A 21,767-nucleotide genomic window follows, 5' to 3' on the forward strand; every position below is an offset into this window, starting at 1 on the left:
GTAGGAACCAGTTTTCATAATTTCTATTCGTATCTTAGGTTACCATGCGTTTTGACAAGGAGAACTCCAGCAAAGAAGCAGAACCATGTGGGTGTTTTGTCCTTTATGTAATACCTTCCACTAGACAATCATAAAGCACTTCATTAAACATACAAGTTATTGTGGACACATCCTGGGAGAAAGGTGCTTGTGTTTATAGATGTGGAAATTCAGGTTTGGGAAGCAACCAAGCCCTGATCATAAGAACTTCTGATGGAAATAAGGATGAAAGCAAGATCCCTGGATTTATAAGGAGTCGTCTTTTTTACAAATCCTTCCCCAAGCCTAATCTCCAGCTGAAAAATAAACTGATTTTACTGACACTGCCCAAAAATTTGATACTCATTAAACCATTTATTCAGGTTTTTCATCAGTGTATTTCACACTGTTCATGACTTGAAGGCCCCAGCCTGTGAGGCTGCTTTGGTTTTCAGATCTGAGTTGCAAGTCTGGAGTCCATGTATCTATACAATCTCTTTGTCTTTAGCACTACACACATTGCTTGTTGTAAATGGATGTTTCTCTGGGATTATAGTCAAACTGTGGGATTTTGTTCCCATTCTTGGTTGTGTTTTCCTTGCGTCTTGGTTCTAAAGACAGGTGTCTGCTAAGGAAGGCGGGAGCCTCCCCTGGAATGGAAAATACAGCCCCCTCCCCTCCGAATTATTATAATTTTGAAATTAATGGGCTTTCAGGCAAAGATATGAGAAAAGAAATAGCAGTTCTTTACTAGTGTGTGTATGTATAGCGAGGCAAACGACAACAACAGTGACAACAACGAACGAGAACAGCAAACCCAACGAACGGTCGGGCTCTTCCCGCTATTGAAGCGCTTTCCCCTCGGTGCAGTTCCGCTCACGGCCGGCAGGGGCGCTGGTGGCTCCCGGCCAGGCAGGGCGGGTGCGATGGTTCCCCCGCGGCTGCAGGGGGCGCTGTGGCGCGGCTCCGGCCGCCCCTCTCTCTCACTCTCTCTCACTCTCTCTCACTCTCTCTCACTCTCTCTCACTCTCTCTCACTCTCTCTCACTCTCTCTCACTCTCTCTCACTCTCTCTCACTCTCTCTCACTCTCTCTCACTCTCTCTCACTCTCTCTCACTCTCTCTCACTCTCTCTCTGTGGTAAAGGTAGCGCAGCCAGCGGGGGGGATGGAGAAGGCGCTGCTTTTACAAACTCCCGGGGGAGCCGGTCCCAGTGTCCCGGCTGATAGCGAAAGCAGCTGTAGCAGGAGCCTCAGGAGAAGGAAGCTGGAATGGCAGGGTGGACTCACCCAGAGGTAGCAAGCAAGAGGCAGCAGAAACTCCGCAGCTGGGAAGGGCAGGCCCTCCTGGCAAGCAGGGGTGAAGGGTGCAGTGTAGCACAAACCTGGGAAGGGCAGAGGTACAGTGGGTGTTGGGCAGCAGCCCCCGGTGGGAAACTGAGGGCACTGAGGGGTCCCGGCAGGGCACACTCCAGCTCGGAGCTTCCCAACAGTAGAGCAGTAAAAGAAGCCAAGCTGGGAGGCTCAGTCACAGTGCTGAAGCAAAAAAACCCAAAAAAACAAAAAAACCAAAAAAAAGCAGGCAAAACCCACAGGAACAACAGGATCCCTGGTCAGAGATACCAGCTGTGTGTGTCCAGTCGAACAGCATGCCCGAAAAAAGAAGGAGCTGTCCTCAGAAACCCCAGCCTGGCTCCCACTGCCGCAATACTCCCAGAGCCAGGGAGGATGGGGGGGGGGGCAGCCCCCAGAAACAAGACAAAAGAAAACAGAGCAAAACCCCCCAAAATTATATGGGATAATAAACTATCCCCAAGACACCTTGATACATTAATGCAAAGCGTACCTTGAGGTAGGATCCTGCCACCATACCCTTTTTAATCTTCTCTGCCCCTCCCCCACAAAGGAAAGCTCCTTTGTATTTTAAAGGTGAAGAGAAGAACCCATGAATCTTCTGCCTTCAGCCCCCAGAACCACGGTCTCTTGGTTTTAAAGTTTGCTCAGTTTTACTTTTCTTATCAGAAGCATTGAAACCTTTCCTGATAGAGTAGGATGAAAGATTATTAACTCAACATTCTAACTGGCCAGTTTTGAGATAAGAAAATGGGGAAAATACCATCTCTTTGTTAGTTTAAAATGTAAGTAATTGCAAAGGGATGGTTAAGGTCATTTGATTTCATTATCTTCCATTATCAGGTAATCTAACTCTAAACTATTTAACTTTTCTATACTGTATAGAAGTGTCCATAAGCTTTTAGTATCAACACTAAGGAGTTGCAAAAAAATTGGCCATGCAAACAATATTTAAAATATATTTTGAAAAATAGTGTGAAAGATTGATTGGACAAAGAATTCTGCTTTGTGGAGACTGTGAGAAAAAGTCTTGACTTAAAAGCTTTTCTCCAGTTTTAACAAATGATGCCTAAAGCTGCTGGTCATGTGTGCTGGGAAAGTGCTTTGAAACACTTGTGCTGAAGATCTTTTCCTGGTCTTCTTAGAGTATCTAGCTCTCTCCTTATTTTAAAATCACTGAGTGCAGCATTTGAATCTGCAAGGAAGAAAGGAAAAACCTCAGCTTGGAGAACATCTCACATTTGGATTCCAGTGGCAGTGTTTACTGGGACTTCTGGGGTAAGAACAGGAAGTGATGCTCATTTAGTTCTGATCCTTATTCCGCATGTGTTGGTACCAAACTGAATGATGGTGGAAATTTATGGTAAATAGCTTTTAATTCCAACTAGAGTCTGTACAGTAGAGTGATTCTCTCTCTCCCATCTTCCTCAAAAGCAAAAGTCTGGGTTTGGCACAAAGATTGTGCCAAAGCTTCCTCGTGCTGGTGAGCTTGTGGTTATCTAGATATTGGAATGCAGTGTATTTGCTGACTCTGGTTGTACTCTGGTATTTAGGCTGTATAGTTTTTATTTTCCAGACCTCTCTGTTTTGGTTAGGGCAGTGAATGTGCTGCAGCTGATCTTGAATTAAACCATCTGGAAACAAAACAAAACCAAACAAGACTTGCTCAGATACTGAAAACATAGATAACACCCTCAGCATATAAAAATTTCCAGGCTGTTACAGCAGCAGACAGCATGAAAGAACTTTGGTATGATGCAGCTCATTTGGAAGTAGGTGATTAAGTGGTCTGAAACTTCCGAGTGCAAACACAATCTTCTCAAAGATTTGAGTGAAATCTCTTCAGTCAATCCTTTCATGGAAGAACAATTGTTTATTAACTTGCACTGTAAACTCTGCCTTCAGTTCAGCTTTAGGGGTCAGCAGGATCACCCTGTGCTCCTGGTTTTACCTTGGAATCTCTGAGGCTCTGTTTTTCTTTAGATTCTCAGAGATAATTTTCACAGTTGGTGTGACTTGTCTCCTTTAAGAATATACCAAACCCTCAAGGCGCATGCACAGAGTGCTCTTTGGGGGACTTCTGATGGAGGCTTCATTTGCTGTTGGAAGCTGGACGAGTGTGAACTGTGGCCATTGTGTTTTTCAGTGGGTGAGTTTGTAAGCGATGTCCTGCTGGTTCCTGAGAAATGCCGGTTCTTCCACAAGGAGCGCATGGATGTGTGTGAGAGCCACCAGCACTGGCACACCGTGGCAAAGGAGGTAATGGAGCCACTGGGACAGGAGTTTGTTTATTCTGGATCTGTCCACTTGGATGCTTGTAGTGTTGGAGCATAGCAGTGTTTCACTCTGGGTTGCTATTCCCATGTTCCAGTCAATGAACTGAGGCAGACAGCAAGGAAATAAAAATTTAAAAGTACTCAAGTGACTTAAAAACGTGTGTAGCAGTTGAATTATTCTTTGTGAAAAGCTGTCCTAAATAGCTTATCCACATCATAGAGCTAGGAATTGAAATCAGGGCTCTGGGATACTGCTTTAACCAATGGTTCGTCCCTCTTTCTTTCCTCTTTCCAGGGAGATACTGTGGGCAGAGGATAGCTCGTATTTTTCTTGCACATTTTGCTTTTATGTACCTGCTGCTGCTGAGGATTTGGCTGGGAGGGCTTGCCTGGGAGCAATCTGAGTTTCATTGGGACTGATTAGTGGAGGTTTTACATAAGAGATGGATTATATTCTCAAAATAAATCTAGCCCGTGGTTTTGGGGGGGTTTTGTGGTTTTTTATCTGACTAGCTAAACTGTTGCGAAAGCTCTGCACTCCCATTTGAAGCAGGGGTAAAGAAGATCCTGACAGAATGTTCATGTTTTCCATTTTGTAGAAGCAACAATTGTAGAAACGGCAACACAAGAACCAGTTGTTAACCCGATGAGGTTAAGGATGCTCCACTTAAAATTCCTACTTTAAAATCCTGTGAGCAAAAATCTGTCTAAATAAAGCTGTACTAGAGGAATTGTCTTTTAATTGAGGGTAAACTTGTTAATGTCTAGAAAATTGAAAAATCGTTTGCTTTAAATGTAGTTGGAGAACTTTTCCAGCAATATTTGGCTCATTTAAAATCTGTGCTGTAACAAAGCAAAGCACAAAAGCGTTCTGATGGGCGTAATAAAGCTTTTCTTCATTCTTTTCTGGGCACCTCAAAGCCAAGTATTTCCTTAGCTTAAGAGAAGTGAATAGACATAATGTCCAAGCATAGTTTACGTTTGGCTTTTTGTTGAATTATCTGATTGATTTTCATCTACAGCATGGTAAAATAATTCTGACGCAAAGTCCATCTGAGCAATTGTTCACTTGCTCTAATGTAAAGTTTAATAGATGAAGTTTAATGAAATGGCCAGCCCAGAAAAGCAAACAGCCTTTCTGGTTCTTTCGAGTGTTCTCTGTTGAGTTGGCACAAAATGTTTAGGTTTTTTTTTCCTGAACTTTGCCAGGCTGACAAACCAGCAGTTGTTGGGGCTGGGGTGTGAAACGTTAACACCAGGAAGAACTGGGTGGTTCTGAATCTGGGACTTCTGTGAGGATTTTTTTGCACTGCAAGTTTCAAATCCACTTTCCTTTGATGTTCAGATTTAGGTCATATGTTGCTGTTGTTTTTGCTGTAAAATTTAAACCATTCTTGGGATCTCTGATAGGCGAACTTGAGCTTTATCCAAAGGCAGAGCATGATGCTGAGCTGACATGAATGGGCTCCCCTTTCAGGCCTGTCTGACAGAAGGGATGATCCTGCACAGCTACGGGATGCTGCTGCCCTGCGGAGTGGATCAGTTCCACGGAACAGAATATGTGTGCTGTCCTCAGACTAAGGTTGTGGATGAAGCTCTGTCCAAAGAGGAAGAGGATGAAGATGAGGATGAAGACTATGATCTTTACAAGAGGTAGAGTTCTTACTGGTGTAGATGTTGACAGCTTTGTACATGAAGCTGCTGCTTGAGAATGTTTCACAAGGCAACTCCCTTGTGGTGAGGATTGAGCGAACTTCTGTGCTTCTGAGTTTCCTAAAGGAGTGTCCTGAGCTTGAAGAAGACAAATGGCTTTGCAGTGCCCCTTTTACTGGAGGGGCTAAACACCCGCTCTCCCTTCATCCCTGCAGAGAGTTGGGGTCATTCAGCCTGGAGAAGAGAAGGCTTTAGGGAGACCTTAGAGCCCCTTCCAATTCCTAAACAGGCTCCAAGAGAGCTAGAGAGGGTCTTTGGACAAGGGCCTGTAGGGACAGGACAAAGGGGAATGGCTTTACCCTACCAGAGGGCAGGGATAGATGGATACTGGGAAAAAAAATCTTCCCTGTGAGGGTGGTGAGGCCCTGGCACAGGTTGCCCAGAGAAGCTATAGCTGCCCCATTCCTCAGAGTCCAACGCCAGGTTGGACAGGACTTGGAGCAGCCTGGGACAGTGGAAGGTATCCTTGTCCAGGGGAGGGGGTGGAACAAGATGGGCTTTAAGGTCCCTTCTAACCCAAACCATTCTGGGATTCTACAGTAGGAACCTGCCCGAGGTTAGATTTTCACTTACTGAGAAATGGAAAGAGGCCGCATAAAGCCAGGGCCGTGGAGAAGCTCTGCCTGTAGCAGCAGGAGTGTCTGTAATGAGGGATGTCCCATTGCTGTGGGTGATGGGCTAATCAATAGTTGGTACACTTATTTTTCCCATTTCTGGTGTTTCTAGAACAGATGGAAAGAGAATCTTTATTCTGGTGCATCCAAGTGATTAGCCTTAACTTTACCCCCTAATTTATCTGTGTCCCTCCAGTGAGTTCCCTACAGAGGCAGGTGTAGAAGACTTCACAGGAACAGCTGTGGAGGAAGATGAGGATGAGGATGATGAAGGGGAAGAGGAGGAGGACGTAGTGGAAGACCGTGATTACTACTACGACAGCTACAAGGTTGATGACTACGTTGAAGAGACCCCCACAGAGCCCAGCAGCGACAAAGCTATGGCTGAAAAAGAAGTGAGCAGCGACATGAAATGTAAGACACATCCCAGTCCACAGGCCTCCTGCTCCCTTGGAATCATTCCTGTTGGCTGTCAGTTAGTGATGGGGTTCTGATCAAGTCAATAAATGCCACTCAGAAGTTTTATGTGCCAGATAAGTTAGCAAACAGAGGAAAGCTGATGATGCTTATGTTTCAAGTATTGAAATTAACTCTCTAGAGCATGGGCCATATGTTTCCAGATAAGCAGCAGTTCTGCTGGTGGGAAGCCCAGTGTTTGGCATGTTGAACAAGCACCTCCATGAAGGTGCAGTGATGAGTCACAAAAGCCATATCTGCAAATTTTGGAAATTGTTAAAGGGACATTTGGGGTACACTGTAAATTTAAAATCTGGTGGTTTATACCAGCTTAAAATGAGGAAGCTAAAAGTGTTGGGCCATACTCTGCAGAGGTGCCATCTGGTCATTTAAGGATGAGGAACATCCTTGGTGCTGCCTTTGCATAAACACTTCCACAAAAGAAAATCAACCAGCACAACTGACCCAACTTTATTATATGTTAAGATACACTTTCTGCAGTAGTAGAATCTACTGTGCTGGTGGCAGCTTTTGTTGAGTGGTAGATGCCCTTGCAGAGGGCTCATGGTGTGGTGCCTTAGCATTATGTGATGTCCTACACTTTGAATGTAGACGTGTCTGCAGAAAAGGGAGGAGCGGAGAGGGAATGAAATTCAATTAGCTACAGATCACTGAATCATTGCCAGCAGTTCTCGCATCTTTTTGGTAAAATGCCAGCATGCTGCAGATAATTTTCCTTGCTGAAACAAGGCTTAGCTTATATGTGTACCCGTCTGTTACAGATCTGCAGGTGTTGTAAGAGGCTTGGAGGAATATGATTGGGGTGTCTGTTTTGGGGGTATACAGTCTTTTTTCCCTGGAGTACCACGAACAGTTGCTAATATATACACTGTATCTGCTCTCTTGCCTCAAAACAGCCCAGCTGCTATTGCTGGCTCACCATGAAGCATTCCCTGTGCCATGGCTGCATGGAGTTTTAATATTTGGTGCATAGATGTTTCAAACCTTAAAACCTCAGTGTCTGAGGCTGGCATGGAGGTCACTCCCTTTGTTTAGCCTGCTTTTTCACTTACTCCTACACCTCCCCTGTAAGATGTGGAGTGTCTGTCCAGGCAGAGTGCAGTGAACAGGACATCCTTGGATGCTTTAAGCAGCCCTAATGGACTGGCTTTCCGTGCTATTGGTTTTATAGAGTGGAGGCTCTCCCACTGGGGCACCCAGGGCATAATGCTGTGGCATCAGCAGAACAGATTCCTGCTTTCCCAGCCCCTGGCTCTGGAGAAATCTCTCACAGATGAGAGCTCCGTGTAGAGACGGAGTGAGCTGCTTGGCTAGCTCCAAAGCACCATGTGCAGGCATCTCCCTGACCAGCTTGTGATGGATGCTTTGGAGTGTTAAACCCCCCAAAACTGACAGAAGCCCTTGGGTCAGTGCAGCAGCGATGCTGAGGCTGGTGCCTCAGAGGAAGGGGTGAAGTAGAGCCACCTCTGCATCATGTAAATCGCTCGGCAAGGCCTGTGCTCCTCACCAGCTCATGTTCTCACCCATCTCCACACAGCTGTCTGCTCCCAGGAGGCCATGACAGGGCCCTGCCGGGCTGTGATGCCTCGTTGGTACTTCGATCCTAACAAGAGAAAATGCATTCGCTTTATATATGGAGGCTGCGGAGGCAACAGGAACAATTTTGAGTCAGAGGAGTATTGTATGGCTGTGTGTAAAAAGATGAGTAAGTCCTGCCTCCCACTGGCCTTTTGCAGCTGGCCACTGTCTGTCTGGCGTGTGGTGTCTCCTCCTCCTTGCCTTGGGCAATAGAGGACCTGTCTGTAGCTTATCCCTTTGGTTCTGGTGTCTGTCCCTTTGCAGCAGTCTCCTCCTGTCTCCACTTCCCTAGGTCTGTAGGGTGGTTGTTCCTGGGGAAAGTGGCTCTCATGATATGCTGTCTGTGCTCCCTGGTGACTTGCAGCTCTTGCTGAGGGCTCAGCTGTCCTCTTCCAGATCTACAGCAAGGACCAGGGGCTGTCTCTGACCTCTTGCCTCGCTGGCCTTTTAATCAAAATATACATAAGGAAGCCTTTGCTTTCCCCAGTCATGTTACCATGCATATGTTGGACAGTGGGTTCTGAAAGGCAGACTGTGCTGTTCTCCTGATAGTAGGCATTTTCTTGCTATTTTAATTTTGGAAAACATCGAACAAGTAGTATAGAATTCAGATTTCCATTTCCAGCTTGGTATGAAATACGAATCACAACTCAATCCCTGTGTTTTTGAGTGCTTAAGGTTTTTGGCACCAATTTCAACTGGCTTTTATGTCAGATGATAAAACTACCAAAACCATTTTAGCCTCCTTATTAATCTTATTGTTGAACTCCAGCACTTCCACTTCAGCTACCATTAAAGCCTTTTGAAAGGCTTTTTGTGTTATCTGGGGCTTGGCAGCCTGACTATACAGCCATAATCCTGTTTACAAAATGTGCTTCATGCAAGTGCTTTAGATTGGGCTATTCTAACTGAGGCAGTGAAAGAAAAGATGTGGATGTCAGGAGCTTTTTGTACAAAAGTTTGTCCTGTTACAGAAGGATTTGGGGCTGGGAAGAGAGTTCTTTGTGTCCAAGCCTGGTTCAGAAATGCCAGGAGCAGACCAAGAATATGGGACTGATATGACATTGTCCCTTGCACGCAACAATAGTGCCCGTGTTGTATGTTGTCATTATTTTCCCCTAGTTAGAGGGAAGGTTGGTGGATGCAGTGCATGCTAAACTCTTACCCAGTGTTCATGCTGAAGTGCCAGGTAATTTTTTTATGAAGCATGCTGTCTTTAATGATGTGTTAGAGGTTTTTTCCACCCAAATAACTAATATGGATGAGAGGTTGCCTTAACTGTCCCTTTGGGCCCTCCCTCAGGCAAAGGGCAACAACGGAGAGCATCATGTTTGCCACAGATCTTTCAGAAAGGCTCTGGGATGTGTAGTTTCTAAAACTGTAGCAAAGGAACGTGTTCAGCACGTCCTGAACTGCAGTGTATAGAATACAGAGCCCCTGATGTGGATTCTGCAGATGCTTGAAGTTTACCAGTTCTGAAATTTTGTTTTTCCCCTTGTCGAATTTGGATGTCTTGAAGTTCCAAACCGTCCAGTGTATTGGACGAGTCACTTTGTCACACTCAGCCTCCTTCTGTCGCTGTCTCGTCTAATATCATTGCCTGCAAGTCCTGCATGGTGCATCTGGTAGGAAAGGTAGGTTTGAAGTGTAAAATGCTGGTTTTGTGCAGATTTATTGTCAGGCTCCCTAATCATATTAATGATGTCTGGAGCCAGCTTGTCAGCGAACAGCTAGTGCACAGAATGTCACTTAAACCATCCAAAGCCAATGTGGAAGGGAAGGGAAAAGGAATTCTTTATCCTGCCACTGTGTTTCTGGAGCTGAGTGCTACAGTGCTGGGAGGTGTGGTCATCGCTGCCATTTGGGCTGATGGAGCTGATGTTGGACAGAAAATTGGCACCATAAAGATTCCAAAAGGGACTCTGGAAGGTGGCGGTTCAGTAGGCTCAGCTCGCCAGGCTATTAATGAGGCAGGCATGGAGATTCCTCTCCCTGCCCTCTGCAATCCAGCATCGCGGGTTTCTGATGCTCTGCTTACCCTTCTCTCTTCATGCAGTGCCAACTGATGATGTGGATGTCTACTTTGAAACCCCTGCTGATGACAACGAGCATGCCCGCTTCCAGAAGGCCAAGGAGCAGCTGGAGGTCAGGCACCACAACCGCATGGACCGGGTGAGTGTCAGTCTTCAGGCTTTGTGCTGGGCGGTTGTTCATGTGTCGGCTTGCTGCCCCTGTCTTACTGGAAAAATCGGTGGTGAAGTGACTTGCTTTCCAATTTCCAGCCTTCTCTGTGTTTCTTTCAGTATGACCACACCATGGCAGTCAGTTTTTTATTTCTCCAGTGTTGGGAGAGAGGAATTAGGTTAGATGCTGGGAAGAAATTCTTTACTCAGAGGGTGCTGAAGTCCTGGCACAAGTTGCCCAGAGAGGCTGTGGATTCCTCATACCTGAAAGTGTCTAAGGCCAGGTTGGACAGGGCTTGGAGCCATCTGGTCTAGTAGGAGGTGTCCCCTGCCCATGGCAGGGAGTGGAACAAGATGAGTTTTAAGGTCCCTTCCAGCCCAAACCCTTCTGGGATTCTGCAAAGCTTGGCTTGTTGCTCAGAGGGATTAAGTGCTAGGTTTAAACCCCACAAGAGCTCTTTTGTGCCTTAAAAAAGCCAGGCTGTGCTAGGATCTGCCTGTGAAGGCAAATCAGCTCATAAAGATGAGATACAAATTTGTGTCTTGTTCATGTGTTCTGTCCTTTTCCTGTCCAGGTGAAAAAAGAATGGGAGGAGGCAGAGCACCAGGCTGTAAATCTCCCCAAGGCAGAAAGGCAGACTCTGATCCAGGTAAGAATGGAAGGACCTAAAGAGGAAAGTTACTGAGAGAGATTGCAATAATCAGAGCCAAAAGACAGCTGAGATGCAAGAACAGCCTTCCTGCTCTGTCAACAGCAGCTTTATAGAGGAGGTTTGATTCAATTGCTTGCTTTGTTCTTAAAACTGGAGATGATCTGATACTATGCCAGGTCCTTTCCTAGACACACTAGTAGAAAGTGATCTCACCCCTCAAGCGTAGCGACAGCAGAGCCATATTGTAATTCCAGACCTTTGGCCTGTTTTGCACTGACCGCTGGCCTCAGAGCCTGGTTCAGAGTCAGCCCTGGCTCTCTGGGTACACATTTCCTGCTCGGGCAGACTTAGTGAGAACTGCTTAGACAGCAGATAAAGCTGGTGTGCTGCCAAAATGCCAATCTTGTGCCTTACGAGGAGAGTTCAGTTGGACTGTGAAGTTAATCAGGGATATTCGCAGTGTGGGATCATTAGAGGAAGGCTCTTCTGGCATTGACAACTCTGTGAATTTCTCTCAAACCAATATCCAAATAAGTGACTGACTCCAGCTTTTAAGCCCACTTTGGATTTTATCCTGGAACACAGTTTTCTCTCTGCATTTTTTTAATATAAATCTTTGTTTGGAACTATGTGCAAATCCAAGAATTTGTCATTATCTCTGTTGAAACACAACACTTACTGGACTATTCTGGTTGGTTTGGAGATGAGGGTTATGATCTTCCTAAAAGAATAGAGAGAGATTTGATCTGAAGGCATGCGGATGGAAAATTCCCTATGCAATACCTTTGTAAACTTTTGCAAATTCAAATTAATGGCTCCAGGCTGAAGGGATCAATCCTCTTTTCATATTGCAAGGTCGAGGGCAAGAGTTAATATTGTGTCAGTTGTTCAGCACAGCCTGGATCTCCCAACCCCAACATGGGCTTTATGTGCAAGGTCATTTTCCCTCTTCAGACCTTTGAAATGGCTTCTGAGGGAAGTTCAGAAGGCAAATTGTCACCACTGAATTTGCAGAGATGAAATCTGCATCAGCATTTCTCCATGCCTTTCTCTCCTAACTATAAATGGGTTGCATATAGAGTTTGACAGTCTTTGTTAGTTCTAAAGGGTTACAGGAGTTGTTGGTCACATGGTGCATTTCACACATTACTTTCTTTGCTCTAGCACTTCCAGGCCATGGTGAAATCTCTGGAGAAAGAAGCAGCGAGTGAGAAGCAGCAGCTGGTGGAGACTCACCTGGCTCGTGTGGAAGCCATGCTGAATGATCGCCGTCGCATTGCCCTGGAGAACTACCTGGCTGCCTTGCAGGCTGACCCACCACGGGTGAGTTTCTTCCCAACACTTTGTCCAGTAGGATAGCACTGGGCAGGATGGCAGGTGGGAATGTCTTGGTGAGAACATTGCCTGTGACTTGCAGAAACTGGGAGTTGGTTCCTAGAAAAGCTTCTGTATTGTGGAAGTTGGTGCTGCAGACTTAGCAGTGGGTCTGTAATTGACTCTGTCTCCTTCCTGCCTGGGGAAAAAAACGTCTGCTTTGTTTGGTGTCCATAAGGCACAGTTCATAAGGTGTGGTGTTCTGAGTCATACAGACTTAAAATTAAGTGTTCTGAGTCAAACAGGCTTAATTAAAAGAAAAAAAATGTCTGGGGGTGAGTGCAGGTGACAGATCTGTCCAGCACCAAAGTAGGCTCCCACCTGAAGTGCTGTTTTCTGCTGCGGGTTTGGGTTGACTCCAGTGGTTTGACCTGTTCCTGCTGCCACCCTGCAGCCCCACCGCATCCTGCAGGCCCTGAAGCGCTATGTCCGTGCCGAGAACAAGGACCGGCTGCACACCATCCGCCACTACCAGCACGTCCTGGCAGTGGATCCGGAGAAGGCTGCGCAGATGAAATCCCAGGTATGAGGGGTTTCTGTCAAGGGAGCCATTGTTTCCCAGCCCTGGCTGTTGGAGGCTCTGGAAGCTGTGCGTTGCTGGGTACTACAGCACCTTCATCCTTGTGGAGCTCTCTGTCTCTCCTGTGCTTGCTTCCTGTCACCAGATACACTCCCTGCAGGGTTTCCCTTGGTGCCTGACTCAGTATTAAGAATTGAAACTCTGATTTATACATTGTTAGTCACACTAAGAAGTTGAGAGGTTTAGAACTAGGTCAGTATCAGTTCTGTGTTTCCTTTTATCAAGCACCCCTGAGATTATTTGCTGGGGACTTGGTTATCTTGAACAGACTTCACTTCTGCCAAGTGTCTACATGTTTCTTTCTGTAGGCTTGTTCTTCATAGTGCCTGTATTTGGGGTTTGTGGGAATTCTCTTGTGCCTCTGCAGGGTTACTGCTCGGTTTCCAAAGTATAATTTGTAACCCTTTCCAAGCACTTGATCACTGTCATTTGCTTTATCAGAAAGTCTGTTTTTGATGAGTTTATGTTGTAACATTGCACTGTATTTTACTTCTGAGCAGCCAGAAAATCCTTTTCTTTCTGCTGGGTAGTGCATGTGAATATGCTACTTCAGACCTGGCCATTGTACTTGTAAGAGGACTTGCAGATACTCTGCAAAGTTTTGGAATTATGTCCTGATACTTGTTTTCACTGGTTTTAAAATGGGGAAAGATGTGCTGAAAGGCCCAACTGATGGAAAATTCAAATCAAGAATGGCATTTGAACATTGTTTGGAAGACTGTGCCCTTTCTCAGGTTCAGAGAGAACTCACTGTCCAGTTGCAGCTTTAGGAATGTTTTCCTCGTCCCAGTTTGTGGTTGGTGTGCTGCTTTGGAGTGTCTTTGAATTCTGCAATGCACGAAAGATAAGCAAGAAGAAGAAAGAATGGAGAGCTGTAGGGAGACAGTGCAGTGGAGCGCATCCAGTGCTGCCAAGAGGAAGAAATAGGCACTGAGAAAAAAAAATGCATAAAAAACTGTATACCAGGAGGTGGAAATATCCTGGGTTAACAGTAGGACAGGTATTAAAAAATGCCCTACGGTATATCACCGTGTCCTGCAGCCGCAGGGAGGAGGAGGAGAGAAGATCCAGCAGGCAGGAATTGTGCAGCAAGATTGATTTATTTAATTATTTTACAAACTCTTTTGTAGACTTTTTTCTTCATAGTCTAATTGGATAAAGGATCAGCCACCCCTTGGGGTGATTGGCTAAAATCCTAAAACATCCATTGTCAAAATATTTTTCTACTGTACCATAACCAAGACTTTTCAAGGTTGCAGGTGGCTTGGTTGTTTACATAACTCTGCTGCCTCTTCTGTGAGAGAGAAAAGTCTTCTCACGGGCTTAGAAAATAGCAAGAAAATCCTTGCTAGCAGCATTTTTGTATCCACAGACAGGGACTGGAGCCTGTTGCTGTCACCTCTGGTGAGGGGCAGAGTGGTGGCGCAGTGATTTTCCAGAAGCAAACATCACACTGGGAGGTGGCAGATTCCATGGGGTTCCACCTTGTTTCTGGGTGCTGGCAGTGAACCTTCACCTCATGTCTCCTCGTCTCCCACTGCCTGTGGGATTCTTGTTAAGTTGCACGTCCCCAGGAGGAGTGGTGGCAACTGTGGTGGTTATGATGGTGCTTGGCTCTCCATGTGGAATTCACGTTCATGTTTTCAGACACATCAAGCACAGTCTGGCCCAGTGCTTTGTTCTGCTGCTGCCACAGCCCAGGAGGGAGTGTGTGAACTGTGTTCTTAAGCTAAACCTGAAACAGTCCTTAATTCATTCTGAAGGCTGCAGTGTCAAGAAATCAACATGCGAGGGATGTGGGTGGTACTGTTCAATTTCCATTCCCTTTACTTTTCAGAGGTACTTTAGGCTCCTCAGTCGATTCCCTTGATTGACAAGCTGCCACATGCAAAATTAAATTGTTTTCATCCTTGCTCTTAGAGGTCAGGCACACATCAGACTGTGAAACAGGTCCATCTGACTCTCTAGCTTTTTGCAATGTTTGGCCATCCATATAAATATTTTCCTTGCTCTCCATGATCCCTGATTGTGCAGCACCCTCTTCAGGTCAGGCCTGACTTCACCGCTGGATTTAATGTGCTTGGGAGGAGTGATTTGAGCTTGCCCAGAGCTTGAATGTATTTCTCAAAGGAAGGGAGAACACTATTACTGCAGCAAATATTACCGCAGGCCTGGGCCCTAGGGTATATCACCGTGTCCCGCAGCCATAGGGAGGAGAGGAGAGAGATCCAGCAGGCAGGAATTGTGCAGCAAGATTGATTTATTTAATTATTTTACAAACTCTTTTATAGACTTTTTTTCTTCATAGTCTAATTGGACAAAGGATCAGCCACCCCTTGGGGTGATTGGCTAAAATCCTAAAACATCCATTGTCAAAATATTTTTCTACTATACCATAAACAAGACTTTTCAAGGTTGCAGGTGGCTTGGTTGTTTACATAACTCTGCTACCTCTTCTGTGAGAGAGAAAAGTCTCTCATGGACTTAGAAAATAGCAAGAAAATCCTTGCTAGCAGCATTTTTGTATCTACAGAACACTGCTGCCAGTGAGTGGGTGTAGGACAAATGTAATGCCACAGTTGGTTTGAAAGGCACCTTTGTTCTGAAACCAGAGCTGATAAAATTCCCTGTCTGCTCCTTTTGCCTGTATCTTTTCTAACAGTCAGGAATGATAATCCATTTAATAAAGCACTCACTTGTAGCTGCTGCAGGAGATGAATTATGACTATGTATGGGAAATACCAGCTTTGGTGGCATTTTAATGTTTCCAGTAGAGAGCTGGTTACAGTGAAAGTCAGCTGAATCCTCTCTCACTCCCAACGTTTCCCAAACTCCTGATACACTGTGTACAGACAGCCAGTTCCAGTGAAGCATGAGAGCCTCAGTCCGTCCATTGGACTGGATGGATCTCTGTCCCCTATTGCTCTATTGCCATGGCAGATCCCCCAGTAATAGACATTTTATTGAGCAAGGAAAGAACTGGTACTGTGAAGTGACTGACAGTCTTTGCTCACTCCAACACACTCTTGTACATCTGCAGGTGATGACACATCTTCATGTGATTGAGGAGCGGATGAATCAAAGCTTGTCTCTGCTCTACAAGGTGCCATATGTGGCTGAAGAAATCCAGGATGAGATTGGTGAGTGTGTGTGCCAGCCCCTATGCTGCTGTGTTAAGACTCCCAAGTTTTTATATCCACTGAGCTCCCAAAAGATTGCTATCTCCTTTGAGGGGGTGCCCTTGACAACAAGTGCTTGGGCTCAGGGAAGGTACTCTCTGGATGTTACAAAACAACCAGTCAGAATAGCTTGTTCCCAAGAATTTTAGCTGTCCATTTAAAAAAAATCAACAGTGTTCAGAATAGCAAAGCTGTCTCTCTAAGGGAGATTAAAAAGATCTGTAAAAAACCCCCAGATGCTTTCTCCCTTTATAGTTTAATCCCATCTTGCCAAAACCTCTTGCCACATCAAACCTCTTGGCCCTTATTTGAATGTATTTCTAACCAATGCCTTTACTGAGAATTCCAGATGAGATATGCAAAATAAAATAACCTGGCATCCCTGAGCAGTGCTCCCCTGCAGCCCTGCCTCAGCCTGGTTCAAACCATCTGCCCCTCTCTGTCCCTGCCAGGTTTCATGCGGTTTGTGTAATAATTCCTCTTATTCCTTTCAGATGAGCTGCTTCAGGAGCAGCGTGCAGACATGGATCAGTTCACATCCTCCATTTCTGAGTCCCAGGTGGATGTCAGAGTGAGCTCTGAGGAGAGTGAAGAAATTCCCTTGGATGGCAAACCTTTCCGCCCGTTCCAGGTGAAAACCTTCCCAGCCTTGCCTGAAAGTGAAGGTATGTGGAGCTGAACATGGGGTTCACTGGTGGTTTTCCTTAGACAGTAGGCTCAGCTGGAACAGAGAAAGCTCCATCCCTTTGGGTGATGTAGAGTAAAGCAGTTGCCCTGACAGGACCCCTCACTCACTGGAGAAGCAGTGCTGCGAGGAATGTCTGCTGTGCTGCTCTCTTGATTTTCTAATTCTTCTCTTTGCAAAATTGTCCTCTTTTTTCATTTTGCAGCGAGTGTTAAGTTTTTACAGCATGTCTTGACTCTGGAATTAATTTTCAGTCTTTAACAAAAACATTCTTATGTAATGTTAAATCTTTTAAATCTTTGTGCTGTGACCTGCTGCAGGGCTGCAGGAATTCCCTTTTTTTTTTTTTTAATACATATATCTATTTTTTTTGTATCATTGGGTGTTGACAGCTGGTGTGTGCGTGTGTATTTATTTTAAAAATGCTTGAACAGAGTCCTGAGCTTAAAGCTGTAGACTAAAAGCTTTTCCCAGGGTCTGAGTCAGAAATCATGCACAAGGCTTTTTTCCTTTCTCTCTTAATCTCCTTTCTCTGCTATTTTTGTTTTTGTTTTCCCTCCTGCTAGATCCTCAGCCGGATTTGTACCATCCAATGAAAAAAGGTTGGTTCTAAGCTGCTCCCTCACAGTGCTTTCAATCACTCTCCTACCTCCTCAGTGTGTTTGATAGCTTCATTTTAGTTCCATACTCACCTTGATTTTCATTTCTGTGCTTTCGCTTAGGTCAGTAATGTTCACTTTTGCTTGTTTAGGCCTAGTGTCAAAGAAGCTGACTAGTCTGAGCATCTAATTGTGTGTGTGTTCCTCCCTGATTGGCTCACTAGGGTCTTGGAGTGCCTGGAGTGGCTCTTAGCCCTTGGGAAGGGTGGCCTTGGCCAGTGTCTGCAGTGGTGCTTTGCATCTCTCCATGTGTGACACTTCTCAGATTAAACCCTGCGGTGCTCGTGGGGAATAGTCCAGAGGCTCTTCTGCCTCTTGTGGAACCTGTACTTGATGCCCCATGATGCCACTGAACTAGGAATGAGTGTTCTTCAGGACACAGGCTGTTTCCCATCTATATGTCCTTACGGAGTGCAGCTAGTACGGGACAGATAAATCAGGAGATTCCTCCTCCGTGTTTGTGCTTTCCTTGGCATCACCTTCCCACATGTAGCATCTCTCCATAGCAGCACAGTGTGTGTGGTTTTCCTTTTCTCCCTTAGCTCAGGATTAATTCTGCAGTAGCTCAGTGCCTGGCTAAAAAGGGGCTTTAAGAGAAGCATAGAAATATTAGCATTAAGTAATGTCTCTGTTATTGATATGGAATCAGGGAAAGATGAGTAGAAATGGGAGGCTCTTGCAGAGTAGTGCTATGTGAGCTGTGTGTGGAGTAAACCCAGTGCTTTAATCTGCCTTTGGTTCCAAATATACTGTGTAGATCTCAAAGGAGAGCAAAAGATTTTGCTAATAACCATTTCATGTGAGCACACGTAGTTTTGTAACACGGTGAAGGCTAAATAGCTTGAAACTATACTCATTATCTGTGTTTCTCTACAAATGTAAGTCACCTTCATCCCTCTTGTGGAACAGTATAGCCAATTCAGTGTGCTGACTGCTCTGGCAAGAATTGGGACAGACTTTAGTTTGATTTTTATTTATTAAATTTTTGAACAGCTGCTTTGTTGACTTGAAGATGTTAAATTTGTGCTAGTTCTTCCTGCCTGGGTAAATGAAAGAGTCTCTGATGACCTGGGGACGATGATTGTCCTACACGTGTTCCTTCTCTCCCTTCCCTTTCCATTGAATTGCTCGAGGGCTTCGAGGGAGTTTTGGATTTGGGGGGGGGTTTGTGCAGGTGTGTACTTTTGTTTTTGTTTTTTTCCCCTGGGAGGTATATAATTTAAACCGTGCCTTTGAGCTACATAGAACTGGGTCTGTTACTTGGTACAGCACCCTGAGACAAATAGCAGAGCTCAGTGCAGCAGCTGAACTCTCAGCCCTGGAGACTGCTGGGCTGGCTCCTGAGGCTGGAGTAAAGCAACCACAGGCCAAAAGCTGACCCAGTAGTTCTGTACAAACTATTTGTGGCTGGTCTCTCCCGAAAATCCCAATCATTGACTTCCATAATAACATGACCTGCTTCGACAGTTGTGAGAAGTCAGACTGGCAGTCTTGGCTGTGCTTGGAATCTGATTACTGCCTCTAAAGAAAAATGTGATGCACTAAAACCTGAGATGCTTCATAGTGAAATGTAACTTCTGTGGCATTTTCAGGCAATAAAAGCTTGTCACTGTAAAAACTTGCCTTGGAGCCAAGTAGCCTTTCCTTGCATCTCATCGAAGACCATGCTGCCAATTCCAGCAGTTGACATGTCTTGGGAGCCTTGCAAGCTCAGCAGTTTGTGCAGAGGGGGTGTTTTGCAGTCACCAGCAAAGCCTGAAGTGCTGTAGTAGAACTTGCCCCACATCATTGGAAAGATCCCACTGCAGGTTTGAGGCTTCACTGTCCTGCTTTTGTATTGGTGCCTCACAGGTTGTTACATTGTCCCTGCCACCAGTGGAACACTGGTGTTCTCATCACATGCCGTCAGGTCAGGGCAGTTTGCATCAGACTCTCTTACTGATCTGATCTATTTATAAACACTTTGGATCAAAACAGTTTATGCAGAGCCTTCTGTTAATTGATACTCTTCTCCTGAGCCAGTGCTGGCTCCAGCCTGGAAATGGTGTAGTAATGTTCTGGTACAAAGGCTGGTGTAGTTTTCTGCTTCTCCCTTGCCCTGGGATTTATTGTTTCTGGGCTTGTGCCAGATACGGGACAGCAGCTCATTACAGAGCCACTCTGGGTGACCTTGGAATTCTCATTCCCGAGGCACTTGCTGATGTGCCTGATCCCACCAAAATGGGTGATGCTGACAGCATTCCCTGTGTGCTGGCTTTTGGCAGATGGATGTGTGTCCACTTCATGCAGGGTCACAGAGGGGTGTTGGTGACCGGGGGTGACACCTGCAGACGTCACTGCACTCAGTGTGTGTTCCACCTTGTCTGGGGCCATCTAACAGAAGCACTTAACAGTGCAGTTTGTCTGGATTGACACCTCAGCCTGATTTTGGTGATGAGTCCTGTCTGGTCCTCTCATTGCCACCTCATTTCCCCTCATTAACAGCCCTCCTAATCATTTGTCACTGTAGCTTGTGAGCTGCCTTCTGACACAGCAGCATGAGGACAGGTCAATACTCAGCAGTCTGTGCAGTTAAACACACGAGCCATGGCAGCTCTACACAGAGTAGGTGACCCTTCCAAAATGTTCTTATGGACTGATGGGCTCTCCTTGCTCTTCTGGTGCAGGTTCTGGCATGACTGAGCTGGATGGGCTGATTGGCGCTGAAGAAAAAGTGATTAACAGCAAGAACAAGGTGGATGAAAATGTGGTGAGCTCTCCACATTTATTTTGTGAAGCTAAACCTGCTCTGGACACTAATTAATAGCAGTGGCTTGTTTCCATGTCTTGTTCCTGCTCACAAAATGTCAGTGTGTTCATTATCCATATGGTGTGGGGGAGTCGGTTTGGTGACTATTGTAGGCTCTTAATACTGATTAGCATCAGAAGGGTGGGAGGGGGAGGGAAGGAGCGAGCTTCAGATCTTTGGCAGTCTGAGTCTGAGAATTCTCTGATTTAGGAATGTTTTTCCCAAGCAGAGACCCTTTGATGTCCCTTTTACTTTCACGAGGTAGCTCACTGTCTGAACACACCGAGTGCTGGTGTGTTCCATCTGTGTTCCCACTTACTTTTCATGGCAGGAGAGGCCTCACCTTCCTCTGAAAGTGAGCAAATCAGCAGGAATTGTCTCTACCCACAGTGTTAAGAATTCTCTAGGTTCTAGTGACAGCCACTTGGCCTCCATTCCATGGGTTTAAAAAAATTAAAAAGTGAGGTTTTGAGTTTCCTTTCAATACTGTTTTAAAGCCACAGGTTAGATCTTATGTGACAGAAATTCTAGGTCCAAAGTTAGGACCTATTTTTTAATTGTTTTTTTCTTTGGGGCTTTAGTTTGAGGTAGTCTGGAGGTTGTTAGTTGTTATACTGTTTCTGGTGGCTGTATAAGAGCTGAGAACATTCCATGCTGTTGAGAGCAGGGGAGAGATGGTAAGTGGTCCTGAGCCTTTGCTAGTGTTCATTAAAGGTCTCTTGTCCTTCTTTCTCTTCCTTCTCCTCCCTGTTTTGTGTGGATCCTTCCATAAAATGCTTTTGTGGCCATTTTTAGGTAATTGATGAAACCCTTGATGTGAAGGAGATGATTTTCAACGCGGAGCGTGTCGGAGGGCTGGTGGATGAGCCGGTACGTTTGTGGCTGCTGAGTCCAGGGACTGGCAAATTCCTAAAGCTGGATTTTGATTCCCATTTTTACTGAATTCAGGGTTTGGTGCCTGGATGCTGCTCTGGGGGCTCATGCACAGTGAAACACAGTACAGCCCTTCTTCATAAAGATGTAAACAGTGAACAAATGTTAGATACTAACCTGACTCCTACTGCAAAAGTGTTTTGTGGGATAGGGAAGTGATGTGGGCCAGTGCCTGTCCAGAGGTACTGAGTGGGGAAAGAATTTTGTGTTCGTTATCCTTTCAATGGAATATTTAGAGGTGAAATATTTAGGGGTGGAATACTTAAGGGTGAAATATATGCACTGTCTAGTGTATAATCAGTCATAGCTCGATACCACAGATGGTCAAAGACCTTACTAGTGGCCATGGCTTAGGTTTGTGTTCAGCAGTGCATCTCCCTCGTTGCTCTTCCTCAGCCTGCTCTGTTTTCTTCCCTCCAGGATAACGACAATTCCCTCCGTGATGACTTCAGCTTCAGCAGCAGTGCCCTTATTGGGCTCTTGGTGATTGCAGTTGCCATAGCTACTGTTATAGTCATCAGCTTGGTGATGCTGAGGAAGAGGCAGTATGGGACCATCAGCCATGGAATTGTGGAGGTGAGAAAGAGCTCCACAACCAAGGATGAAAATAGTCAGTGTTGAATCACATGTTGTGTGTGGGGGTAGAGGATGGCAGGAGCTTCCAGGCCATGGACAGTTCTGCTCCTGGCTGGGTAGGAATTAACCC

At 45.5% G+C, this 21,767-nt stretch overlaps 1 protein-coding gene across 6 annotated transcripts in view; it reads left to right on the forward strand.

Annotated features, from left to right (window-relative positions):
* The window catches only part of APLP2 (amyloid beta precursor like protein 2), a 48,153-nt gene that overhangs the window by 24,225 nt on the left and 2,161 nt on the right, over positions 1 to 21,767 (forward strand). Inside the window, exons 4-17 of one of the 6 annotated variants that reach the window (XM_048328602.1) lie at positions 3,516 to 3,628; positions 5,123 to 5,298; positions 6,169 to 6,386; positions 7,987 to 8,154; positions 10,084 to 10,199; positions 10,786 to 10,860; positions 12,028 to 12,186; positions 12,632 to 12,760; positions 15,858 to 15,957; positions 16,491 to 16,661; positions 17,248 to 17,283; positions 20,007 to 20,089; positions 20,924 to 20,998; positions 21,482 to 21,637. In XM_048328602.1, the coding sequence (XP_048184559.1) occupies positions 3,516 to 3,628; positions 5,123 to 5,298; positions 6,169 to 6,386; positions 7,987 to 8,154; positions 10,084 to 10,199; positions 10,786 to 10,860; positions 12,028 to 12,186; positions 12,632 to 12,760; positions 15,858 to 15,957; positions 16,491 to 16,661; positions 17,248 to 17,283; positions 20,007 to 20,089; positions 20,924 to 20,998; positions 21,482 to 21,637 (1,775 nt within the window). The remainder of the gene's footprint in view (positions 1 to 3,515; positions 3,629 to 5,122; positions 5,299 to 6,168; positions 6,387 to 7,986; positions 8,155 to 10,083; positions 10,200 to 10,785; positions 10,861 to 12,027; positions 12,187 to 12,631; positions 12,761 to 15,857; positions 15,958 to 16,490; positions 16,662 to 17,247; positions 17,284 to 20,006; positions 20,090 to 20,923; positions 20,999 to 21,481; positions 21,638 to 21,767) is intronic. The other 5 variants (XM_048328603.1, XM_048328604.1, XM_048328605.1 and 2 more) reach the window with 5 other exon arrangements.

This window comes from Corvus hawaiiensis, chromosome 25 (genome assembly GCF_020740725.1).
Source record: "Corvus hawaiiensis isolate bCorHaw1 chromosome 25, bCorHaw1.pri.cur, whole genome shotgun sequence".
NCBI lineage: Eukaryota > Metazoa > Chordata > Aves > Passeriformes > Corvidae > Corvus > Corvus hawaiiensis.